Below are 12,615 nucleotides of genomic sequence, written 5' to 3'. Positions count from 1 at the left end.
GCCTTCTGTAGCTTGCTCCGGTCTGAGTGAAAAAGTCCCACTCGTTTGGTGCATCCGACATTATACCTGTCAGACAGGAGCAATCAAGTCAGAGCAGGGGCACTAGGTGGCACAAATAGCCACTGTCTAGGAAAATACCACTCTGTCTACAGGTACAAATCCTGACTCCAGGAAACTGCTGACAGGACTGAGACTCTGGGCAGGCACTTGAGCTCTGAGCCCTTCCTGGGAGGCAGGATGTGATAGCAGTTGCCTTCTAAAACTGGTATCATGAGGGCACGAAAGACTGCCCGGGACATGCTTAATTCAGCTCCCCAGAGCATGGGTCCCTTGTGGCTGCTACACACTATGATGCTAGGAAACTACTCTGTTTACTGTCCTGCCAGAGTTCGGCCTGACAGAGCTTGACCAAGGGACTCTGGCTCCCTCGGCACAGCCTGGGCACCATGGCTGAGGACAGGGACTCTGGCGTATCACACACAATACCCCTGCATGAAACAGAGAGAGTTCTCGGGCTCTAGGCTTTCAAGGTAGAACTGCTCCTACAAAGAGCACAGGGCACACGTGAGCCTAAAGCCCTAGGCCTCATCAGCTGGCTTGCCTAAGTTGTGCACCAGCACTCCCACATGCCTTAGTTTTCCAGCCCAGATAGAGGGCACAATAACAGACAACACTGACAGCAGTAATGACTGCTAACAGAGACACTGAGACACTCATCTGACCAGCACCAAGTCTCTCTGTCTGTCTATCTGTCTGCCTGCCTGTTCCTTGTTTTGGGTTAAAACAAAGTCTTCCCAGGTAGCCCCTATTATAGTGGATTCTAACTTCATTCTTGAATCAATCCTGCCTTAGTATTTCAAGTTCTGGGGTTACAGAACTGCAGTACCATGCCCACACTTGGAACAGCTTCTCAATGACAGTGGTGTATGTATGTATGCATTTATTTATTTATTTATTTATTTATTTATGGGTTTTTTTTTTTTTTTTTTTTTTTTTTTTGAGACAAGGTTTCTCTGTGTAGCCCTGGCTGTCCTGGAACTCACTCTGTAGACCAGGCTGGCCTTGAACTCAGAAATTCACCTGCCTCTGCCTCCCAAGTGCAGGGATTAAAGGAGTGCGCCAACACTACCCGGCATGACAGTGGCTTTTATCCTCATCAATTTTTCAGGCTGGATAAAAGCTTGCCATGGCTCTGGGCTCTGTTGTTTCTGTGGATGGCTTTACCCTAAGGGCATGGTAGCCCTTGGGGCATAGCTTATGGGCTGCTTTCTGAGGTTGGACAGCAGTGCTTCCTCTCCTAACACTCCCTTCTCATGGTTTCTTGGGTCTCATGCACTTGAAATACAGTCCCTTAACTAGGCAGACCAGGGAATGGAGGATGGATGAGCTTTACCTACAGCATCCAAGGTTAGATGATTATAGAAGGAGGACACTAGGTACAACCCTAGGGACAGGACAGGGCCTGGGCACAGCAGTGGGGCTCAGACACTCACCTCTTCGCACAAGCCATAGAACAGAAGCGCTTGGAACGCTTGAACTTGTAGGCAAAGTCCACCCGTCCACAGAGCTCACATTTGAGTTTGAGGGGAGTACCCTCCTCTTTGGATTCTGTGAAGTATGGAAAGGGCTGAGTGTGGGTGAAATTGTGACAGACTCTAGACAGGCACAAATGCTCCCTATCCTGCCTCTTCATATCTCTGGGATTTGGCACCCAGTGGCAACCACTCAAAAAATGACAGGCTTAGGCTGGAGAGATGGCTCAGCAATTAAGAGCACTGACTGCTCTTCCGAAGGTCCTGAGTTCAAATCCCAGCAACCACATGGTGGCTCACAACCATCTGTAATGAGATCCGATGCCCTCTTCTGGCGTGTCTGAGGACAGCTACAGTGTACTTACATATAATAAATAAATACATCTTTGGGCTGAAGTGAGCAGAGCCAAGCAGAGGTCCTGAGTTCAATTCCCAGCAACCACATGATGGCTCACAACCATCTGTATAGCTACAGTGCACTCATATACATAAAATAAATAAATAAATAAATCTTAAAACAAACAAACAAAAAGACAGGCTTTGCCTCTGCTTTTGCAAGGCTAGGTCTCCCATTGGAGTTGCCTGGCGTGTTTTGTGTTGGATCCTGCACAGCAGACATGGGCAGAGTCAGCATCCTTCTCCACAACCATGAAAGAAGCAGAAGGCTCACGCAAACTAAATGTAGTCCTTGTCTGGCCCTGGCCTTAGAATCACCCCACCTCAGAGTCAGGCTCTTGAGCCAGCAATGAGGCTGGGGCACCCCTGACTGGTGCTACCTCACTCTCACTTCTAGAACCTGGCAATGGGCCACTACAGGAAGTGAAATTGAAACCATCGAGTTGCTGGAGGGCAGGGAATGAAGACTCATTTCTCCTGTCCCTGAGCTACAGGGCCAGAGGTTGAAGAGGTGCTGGCGACATGCTCAGTGGGAAGAACTGTTACTTAGTCCTGGTCAGGGTCCTTCTAGATCCTGAGAAAGGGCAAGTGTAAGTCTGTCCTTCTGCCTATACCAGGAGACCTGTGCCCCATACCTTGTAGTATCTAGCTCGTACCTTGTAGGTAGGGCTCCTCCATCTCTGAGTCGGTAGTGGTGGTATGATCCTGCTGTGGAAGCTTCTCAGGCAAGAACCCCTGTGCATACTTCTTCTTGAGATTCCCCACCAGCAGGGACGAGCGTCCCACCTAGAGGACAGGTGACATGGAAGCCGCCAGGGTTAGAACCTAGACTCCTTGCTATGCAGCCTCATTATATTACAGGTACAAAGTAGCCAGGCAGATATCAGCCCCACCCCTCCACGCCTCCTGCATGCCATCATCCAAGGATGCTCCACACAAGGCTCTGTACTATTGTTTGGTTCCCTAAGCAAGAAACAGTGGGCACCAGAGTACAGGGACAGCTCAAGAAGTCAAAGTCTCTGCCCAGGTGTGTCCAAGGGTAGAAATCAGACTTCCCTTACCACTCCCTGATCAGGTGCCAGGTCCTATATTTACAGGGTACCAGGAGGGCAGGGCTACATGTAAGAGTGTACTTATAAGAGACTCAGCACCCCATTTTGATTTCATACTGTTCTCTACCTGACCACAGCCAAGCCAGAGGCACAGGCAGCCACATGGGAGAGCAGGACATACTGACTCCAGACAGAGGACATGCCCTGTGGCCAGCAACCCCCAAGGCTGGCTTTGCCTCTCTTTGGTCCTCGCTTTGTTTGAGTAACTGGTGGCCAGCTCACAGGGTAGAGGTGTGTCTCCAGGATGGTGACTGCAGTTCTATCTGCCTTCACTCTGCAGGCTCAGAGGTTTCCAGCGTTTCTCCACAAGTAGGAGGAGAACCGGACTGGAGTAGAGAGGGGCAGAGACCAGAGCTAGCTCCTTATACAGTAAGCTGCTTCTGGGAGATCTGCCATTGGCCTTGGCCAACTTCCAGAAAGAGAGGCCACAAATGTGCCTTCTGTTGGTGGTTCACAAAGACCCATGCCTTGCAGGAACCAAGCTCAGTCTTCTGGTGACTTATAAAACCTCCCATGAATCCAAGGCATGAACAACATGCAGATGGTCCCCCAGGAGGATGGGGTTCCAATACACACACTCCTCCTGAGCTGAGCCTGTGTGAAGTCCCCTTCATCTCCTCACTACCTTTACAAGGCTCTGCTCCCAGAAAGCACATCTCAGACCATACTCCCATGCCATCATCTTGATTTCTAACATGTCAGAACTCTGTACTAACAGCTTCTTTTTGCTAACTGGCCAAAGTTTTGCTATTCATGTTTTGGCACTGAAAACTCAATACAGTATAATTTTCCAAAGCCCACTGTCTTTCATCAAATATCCCTAGGAGATACTTAAGGGGTCACAGGTCACCAGTCAGGGGTACAGCTGAAATGTGTGCATAAACTTGTAACCAAGGGGTCTTGTCAATTAGCCTTGATCACCATGTCATTTCAGACTCTGGAGAAACTCAGTCCTAGAGAGAAATTATTCCAACATCTGGAGGACAGGGGAATTAGCAAGGGAACAACTGTTCACATTTTCAGAAATTTTACATGGAATTGTAAAAATATTCTAGTACACATCCAAAATATACTTTAAAAAAAAAGAGGGGAAAAGAAGTAGTCCGTACCGGGAAAGGCTCCGCCCCCTCCTGGATCACAAACCCTTCGATAACATGCGTCAGGATTTGGGGTTTCACAATGGCCTGTGGTGGTTTATTCTCACCATTCTGGGGGGCAGTGCCGGCGATGCTGGAGGCAGAGTTTCCGTTCCCTGAGGTCATGCCGGGGCTGCTGAGGTCGGTCAGTGCATGAACAATGCCCTGCCCTGTCTCTGTGAGACAGACAGACAGACAGAGAGACAGAGAGACAGGGAGAGAGAGATTTCAATCAGGACAGAGGCCAGCTTGAAGATGGACAACCAGCACCCACAGTGCATACCCAAGCCACAGTGACAACCAGGCAGTCCCCACCCTCCACAACCTACTTGAATGTGTCACAGTGCTAATGGTTGCATGGCCCAGTGTGAATACTATCAGTTTTGCAGTAATTTGGCTCTGCACCCAGCAGCATTTCTTAACTATTCTATTCAAGACAGATATAACCAGGCTAAAGAGGCCAGAATTCTGCCCCTGAGGTGGTAAATCTTCAGCCAGTATTGGGTTAGACAGTTTATACAGAATTCCAAACAGTGACCAAGATATTTAAAGCCAAACCAAGAAGTCCCACTAAACCTAGGCTCATGGTATAACAGAGCAGCTTGGTGGACAGAGGTTAAAGGAACCTTTTATGAGGTTCCCTGGAGGGTCATATTTTAACAGCACTTTGAAACAGATGCTCAGGAAACAGGGGACTGAAAGCCCAGCACAAGCTATCTTTAGGAGGGCACTTCACTGAAATACAGGGTTATTTTGTTTCATCCATGCTGAAGCTGTTGGCACTGTGGCCATTTCTCTCTGCTGACCCCTGCTTTACTCATACCTTCTGCTCAGAGTGCAGTGTACACTACACCCAGCCCTCCGCAAACCACACACCCTCTCTCCATCTCTCCATCTCTCTACGGACAGCCTTCCTAACCTCTCCTTTGGAAAACTCAGCACAATGCTCCAGAGAGTGGACTGGGGCACTTTCCCACGCCATGAAGGCTAGGCCTCTTCCCCTTGTGCCAGCATCTCCCAGTGATGTGTCACACCGCCTACTTCAGAGCTGCAAGGCTTCACCGCCCCATTTTAAGAGCCCTCTCCCCAGTCCCTTTCCCAAGGCTGTTTTCTGTCACCACCAAGTGCTCAGTGAGCTGAGGTGCCTTTAACCTGGAACTTCCTAGAAGAGAAAAGTGGAAAAGCTGTTTCTTTATTGCAATAAGCCCATTAATACTAAGCATAAACCAGTGGTGTATGACAAAGTTAAGAGTATTAAAATAATGAAAGTAACTGCAATAACCTTTGTTACTTAGGTAATTTTTGTACAACACTTTCTAAGAAGACATTATTTCATAATAAGAACCCAGATTATTCCCAGGAAATGGGAAATCATGCACACTGGAAATAAAAACAGAAGCATTCTGGTACCCACTCCTAGCTGGGCTCCAGCAGACCTCGACCTCTGCTTCCCTCCTTACAGCATTGCTGATTCAGAACACCAGGACCAACCTTTCTAAAGGATGAGTGCAGGCTATGATAATAAGCCCAATGAGCCCAGTGAGGCGCAGCTGAGCAGAAGCCACCCAGGACAGGTGACTGATAAGGGGCTGGTGAGATGACTCAGTGGGTATCAGTGTCTTATACAGCCATATGCCCTGAGTCTGATGCCTACATCCTACTGTGGAAAGAGAACACAAACCCTCAAAGTTGTCCTCTGACCTCCACACCAGTACTTTAATATGCATTTGTGCTTGTGTGTGTGTGCATGCCAGTGCAAATAATTTTTCTAAATCTTAAATTGTGTTTGACCCAAAGCCACAGTAGCAAGTTAAAAAATATCCTTTCAGTGTTTGTGTTAATGTGAAATAAATTTTATTAGGTTTAGCTTTTCTGTAGAAAACTGGAGACAGTTCCATTTTTCTTTTCTTTTTTTCCTTTTTTTCTTTGGATCTTTGAGATAAAGTTTTCATATTCGGCTCCGACTGTCCTTGAATTCACTCTACAGACCAGGCTGGCCTCAAACTCATAGAGATTCTCCTGCCTCTACCTCCTCTGTGCTGGGATTAAAGGTATGTGCCACAACCCCCAGCTGGAAATTCTCTCGTTTAGAATTAGTCTTTTTAATTAGTAAAAGTATTTAGAAATGGGGGAAAAAACCCACAAATTTTTATGTTGTAGTTACTCTCCAACCCCAATAAGCCCATGTAAAGAACACAGGACTCAGTTATAATATTTATAAGCTGCACGCCTAGATTGGGCAGATTTACCACTACACTACTCTATTCCCCGGATATGAGATCCCTTGCTACTTGCCGCAATAAGGACATTTAATTGGACAATAAGGAGAAATGTTGTGGATTGCCCTGGTGCTATTTGTATTTGATGCTAATTCTGCTTCCTCAATTCACGTCCTCCAGGCCACGTGGTTCTGCTCCATCTTTCTTCCACCTCTTCTTCCTCTGTCTTCCTCACTATACTTCCTTTCTCCCCTCTCTAAAACCTCCAGCCTCACCTTTCCCTTCCCCTGCCCAAATGATCTTTAATAATGAAATGACCTAAATGTCATATTCTATGGACTTCTGAACTGTTAAGCCTTGACTACTCTCAGCCATTTCTAATTGAAATACCTTGAAAACACCCTTTTATAATTAACAAAGAACCAAGAGTTTGCTATCTGGCCCTTAACTCATATTGCTTAATCATCTAAAGACAGTGTATAATAGCAATTATAGAAGGACTGGGTCTAATCTTTGTATTCTTAGTTGTACTGCATAGGCACAATGCCTGTCTAAGAGTAACAATGTCAAGTTTTGTATCAATACAAGAAACTCATACTAATGAAAACCTTAAATCTGTATCAAAATAAATTCTGTACCAATGTAAGAAATTATAACTTTAACTTTGCATCAATTATAAAGATTTCTACCAATGTAAGAATTTACAACCTAGAAATAGCTAGGATGGAGTTAATAACACAAGCAATCAAACTAAATTTCTCTTTTAAATTTTAAAGTCTGTGTTTTTTATTCAAGTTTTCCTTACTTTTATGTTCTAATATTTTAAATATACAAAGAAATGTAGATTTTTTAAAAATGATGGACAAATGTTCAAATATAAGAGCTGAATGCTACATTTAATGACTTAAGGCTGTCTCCTCCTAATTACAGCTCAGTGGGACAGTCCGTGTGGATTTGAACACCCTGTAGACCACAGAAAGCACAAGCCCAGCCCCAGTCTCTTACCAACCTCAAACAGCACTCTCTACAGTGTTCCCTGTCCAGTGACTTTTAGCACTGTCTGTCTGAATGCTTCTAGTGACAGAAGAACTAACTCTGAGGCAGTCTGCCCCTACCTTAGGGAGTACAAGTTCTTTATAACAAGTGCAAATCTTTCTGTTAATTTCTGTCCAGTAACCCTGGCTATGTTCCTTAAGATCAGAGGCAGAATCTAATATGATGTGTATACTGAGCAAACACAGGCTTAGACAGGGTTTAGGGACTATTTCCATCAGTGAGTGGATTCTGCCATGCTCTGGCCCTCTCAGCCTGTTCTGTAGGATATAAAATAAAGACACTAGGACTCACCTTAACACGACCACCGAGTGTGTATCTCAGAGAGCTCACTCATAAGCTATTTTTGGTTCATTATTTGTCTCCCTATCTAGAGAAAAGGGTCTCACCAAGTTGCTCAGGCCAGCCTTAAACTTGAGATCCTCCTGTCTTGGCCCTCCTGGGCTCTCTCCCAGCCTCCCAGTGCTTGGATCCCAGCTGTGCACTGCTACCCCTGGTGACTGTTGGCTTCTCAACAGCCACTGAGAGAGAGCACAGGCTAAGGAGAGTGGTTTACAAGCTCCTGGTGCTTGCTGTGGGATTAAACTGGAAGGAATGGGCTCTCCTTGCCACTGCCTACCAACGTCACTGACACTCACCCCAAGCCTGATACCTGGCCCCCTTTTGTGGGCTCTTTCTAACCCTGTTCCAATCCCTTCCTTACTGTTTTAGAGCTAGTTGTACCTGTTGCTAGACCCTGTGAATCAGAGGAGGCCAGTCTTCAAAGCATTTACCTGCTGAAGTTACAAATCAATGATCACAGATGGGAAGCAAGGATTCTCAAATCTCCAGCCTCTTTTTTTTTTTTTAAGATCTTATAACGTAAGATAAACTCCTTCATGCGGACACCAGAAGTTCTAGTCCCCATCATAACCCTGGGACAGGTTACAGGAGGCAGACTCCCAGGGGCAGAGAAGGGTGTTCTGTGAACAGTGAAGGGTCACAGCTGTCTGGCTTTGCCTTCAGGAAGGCCTATAGTTCATCACCTGCTTTAGTAACAAAGAGTTTGGGCTATTTCTGGAATGACCAAACAGTCTCACCCCCTGCCATGCTCAGCACACTGAGATTAATTTAATCTGCTTCCCACTCTCCCAGACTGCTTTGCAGCCTGTTTGGGGGGTGGGGGTGGGGGAGAAGCCGCTTTGACAGGGAAACTTGCAGAAACCCGCCCTGCTGGCCTGAGGCAAAGAAAAGAGACAAAGGAACTCTGTCTTAGGAATTCAGTTCTTCAGTGCGCTCCACCAAAGCCCAGGGCTGAAGGCTCTGCCAGGGGGATTCCCACAGGTCTCAGATGCCAGTGAGCACCTCAGCAGAGCAGTGGGCACTCCTCTAGATCCAGGGGCTGGAGGTGAATAGTAGGCCAAGCCCCACTGGGAAGAGGCAGGTTGGAACAGCCATTAAGTTGACCACATTGGACTACTAGTTTGTGCCAGTCTTAGTAAGCATATGATCAGTAACTAGGCTGATCTCATTCACCAGCCCCAGCAGAAACAGTTTTCAAAAGAACAGAACAGGGAAGCCTACCCAGTACTGGCCCTGTCTATGCTACTGTTCTGAAGTCATTCTCTTTGTGACTGGTCACTTCCGCTAACAAAGACGGGGCTGTGACCCAGTCACCTCTGCCCCCCAGAGACTAACCCAATGTCCAATATACAACACATGCTTAAGGCCTGTTAAACTGCAATGAATTCTAATATAAAATAATAGTCAGTCTTCTTCACCATAAAAGAAGAGAGGTCTCCTTGGTACTACAAAGAGATCTATCATAGGTGAGATTCTACTCTCTGAAGCTGTGACAATGAGTGGCTTAGTTAGTGTCTATTGTAGAAGTGGCATTTCCGCAGACCTGCCTACTACTCTTTGGTCCACTTGCCCTGTCACTGTGGAGGATGTCCTCAGCACAGGAGAGTTAGAACACTAACTCAGATCCAGAAACTTGTCAAGGTAGGATGACCTCTAGACACAGAGGCAGGAAGGCACCTAGAAAGACACTTTCCAGCCAGCTGGAGAGTTCAGCCTGGTCCAAGCCTTGCAAAGTCTGGCCAGTTCAGAACCAGGTTCTTCCTATATACAGATGCCACATACAGACACAAACAATCTGTTATACCAGACTGCTGAGCGTTTCCCCCATGTGTGTATGTAAGTGTAGAAGCCTAAGGTTGACAATGGATGTCTTTGCTGGCTACTGCATGAGAACAAGCTAATGAAATTAACCAAGAGTTTAAGGAGACAGTAACTGGTAACCTGGCTCAACAAGCAAGCCACTCTGGCAGACTTGCTCCAGGCTCAGCACTGCCATCATGCTCCCTGTTTTCTGTTGCTCAACCTGTTGAGAATTACGGGGAGCACCTGCACAATGATGCCTGCTGAGCCTGTATCCAAGAGACAGCAGGAGGCCACAGCTGATCCCAGCAGCAGGTCACCTTACAGAGAGGAAAGCTGAAGGCAGAGTGGTTAGGCCTGTGGAAAAGTCTGGGGCCAACCTTCATAATCTCTTTAGTTGTATTTAAATCCCCAAAGAAATTACTGGCACTGTGACAGTGAGGGAAGGAGGTGTCTCTTCCCAGAAAGGCGTAGAAGCCGGGCATGGCAGAGGCAGAGTGGTGGGCTGGATAGAGTTCAATCTAGGTACTCCACAAAGAGATTTATAGGACGAACATTCTTTAAAAAAGCAAGTGTGGTTACAGCCATTTAGATCCTGCTGTGAGTTAGTTGCTCTGCTCAGGTGAGCAGACCCTCTCCAACCCTGCTTATGGACCCAGTATGGTAGGAGGTGAGGCGACCAAGTCCAGTTGAAAGGGCCAAGTCTAAGGCCTTACTTTTTCAGATGAGGAACTAGTCTTCAGGATTAAGGGGATTTACAGTCACGTACGAGTTAAACTTTGGGCTTGTTTGTGAGCATGTTTCCAGAGAGGTTCAATGGAGGTGGGAAGACCCACCTTGTATAGGGGTTGGCACCATTCCAATGTGACCAGTGGCTCCCAGCTCCCAGCACCATGCCTACTCTACCCTCTTCCCTTAGGTTGCTCTTGTTGCCTGTTTTGCCACAGCAACATGAAGAACAATGAAGGTCATGAAAGACCTGAGCAGAGCATGGTGGTTTTACCTCCCTGCAGTGGGCTGTGTACATGAAGCAGCCAGTGAGGAGAGGGCTGTGCTTGGCTCCTGGGACCAGTGTGAGGGCACCTGAGGGAGGTGGCAGGAAATGTAAACTCATTCTGGACAACAAGGCTGAAGCATCATGTGTGGTCTGGGACATTAGGGTCGGGAACTGGCAATGATCTAGGTGAGTGATTCCCAGATGGGAGGGAGCCTTGGAAAAGAGGAGTGGTTAATCAGGATCCAGGCTACACTCCACATTCCACAGTGTCAGAGGGGGGTAGCACATGATCTTTCAATAGGCCTAGCACACCATTAGTTGCCATGTTTCCCACACCCACAATTTAGGATGAGTCATTTCTCCCACCAATTTTTACACTCCATGTAGACAATGACCACACATGCAACTCCCATGCAGACAGCACAAGTTACAGGTGTGCTTTTTAGAATCCAAACAAGAGTCTTCTGGAAGATAGTATCTTCTAGGGCTCTTAGTGGTGAGAAAATTGCAGGCTCCTTCCCACACTGGGCCCTCTGAGTCCTAGAGGAGCCAATGCTTGTAACCTTTTCAGTTCTTCTAAGGACAGAGCTGTGAGACACAAGCTATGGCTGTGGCCTCAGCCGGCCCTCAGAGCACCTTCCTCAGCTGGGCCAACTGTAGCTGTTCTAGAAGGGACTTTACAGTCACAGAAGCAAGACAGTGGATCCAAACCCAGGTCTCTGGGGGAGGGAGTTGGCCAGCAGAACGGGAAAGTAGCTGAGCCAGGGGACCTCAAGCCAGCCTGAGTGTCACTTCAGGATGACCTCACTGAGGCTAGGTTAGCAGGCCAGGAGGGCAGATGAGCTTCTCAGTATTTTGAGTAAGAGCTGAATGTCTCTATCTACAGTCTTGGCTGGAGGACCAAACCCTCCCTCCTGGCAGCTATTACTGTACGGCTGATTTTCATGCCATCTCTCAGGACATAGGTAGAGAGGGCTGTAAAACTCACCCTAAATCACAGGCTAGCGTGTGCAGAAGCTGAATTGTAAACAGCTGGAGGTCTTCCAAGTGTCACCCAGAGCTAAGAGGGAAGCAACCAAAGCAGGCAGCAGCCACCCTCCCCCATGCAGCTGAGGACAAGGGAGCAGAGTTTCACCCAGAGCCCGGACCTGCTCCCTAGCTCTCAGGCTGAGCGCCACAATGGGCTGAGGTCAGATGAAGAGGGTACTGTGGTAGTGGCATTAGTTTCTGTAGGACCACAAAGTGGCTTCCACCACTGGGGATGCTGGCTAGTCCTGGTTGCAGAGGCAAAGTCTTGTCTGCTCTGCTTGACAACGGAAGTCCACCATGGAACAGCACCCCAGGCCCAGCTCAAGGACTCCCAGCTTGTCTCCATCAGTGTTCTACAGATACTAAGATTTCATACAGCATCTGGGACCAAGGGAGAGGCTCTACTACAGAGATATCCCAAGGCCAGGAGGAAGGGATCAAGGGTGGCAGGCCAGGAGGAACTCTGGCTCTGGGTCAGGTCTGGGCTCATTCTGACTTTACCTGTGACAGCTTTAGGCACACAGTCTTCACTATGTCTAGTCAGTTTAAGTTTATGGGAAATCCTGGTTTTGAGTAAAGAGTGAAGCAGAAAGACACTGGGTTTACGTCTTAGCCCATGGTGCCATCGAGCTACTGTAAGCCTCAGTGCCCTCAACTATGACATGTGTGCTCACACCTGCTGTGCCTACAAAGAGGAAATTAGGTGAAAGCATGAAGCGCAGCACTCAGATGTGGCCCTGACCTCAGGCTCACTAAGGTTGCCGTCGCCCAGTCCCAGAGGCCCTATCCTGTTCCCCTACGCTTTGTCCACCAAGGGTTTACCCTGTGCCTTGTCATGGCACACTCGAGGTCAGTCTCCGGGAAATGTCATTATTTCCCTCTGCTTTGACATGACTGTAACACAACAGAAGTGCTCTCCCTGGGGCTGGTGAGATGGCTCAGTGGGTAAGAGCACTGACTGCTCTTCGGAAGGTCATGAGTTCAAATCCCAGCAACCAC

General features: G+C 47.6%; 1 protein-coding gene across 1 annotated transcript in view; it reads right to left on the bottom strand.

The window, feature by feature from the left end:
• Nucleotides 1-2: 2 nt before the first annotated feature.
• Nucleotides 3-12,615, bottom strand: part of Phc2 (polyhomeotic homolog 2) — a gene marked incomplete at its 3' end in the record, with an annotated part of 96,599 nt that continues 83,986 nt past the window's right edge. The window contains exons 10-13 of the mRNA XM_031377027.1: nucleotides 4,150-4,352; nucleotides 2,585-2,714; nucleotides 1,494-1,608; nucleotides 3-66 (exon numbers count right to left, since the gene is read on the bottom strand). Coding sequence (XP_031232887.1) covers nucleotides 3-66; nucleotides 1,494-1,608; nucleotides 2,585-2,714; nucleotides 4,150-4,352 — 512 coding nt within the window. The remainder of the gene's footprint in view (nucleotides 67-1,493; nucleotides 1,609-2,584; nucleotides 2,715-4,149; nucleotides 4,353-12,615) is intronic.

The sequence above is a fragment of the Mastomys coucha genome, unplaced genomic scaffold, assembly GCF_008632895.1.
Source record: "Mastomys coucha isolate ucsf_1 unplaced genomic scaffold, UCSF_Mcou_1 pScaffold18, whole genome shotgun sequence".
NCBI classification, from domain to species: Eukaryota; Metazoa; Chordata; class Mammalia; order Rodentia; family Muridae; genus Mastomys; species Mastomys coucha.
This window is presented reverse-complemented; position numbering and strand designations above follow the sequence as displayed.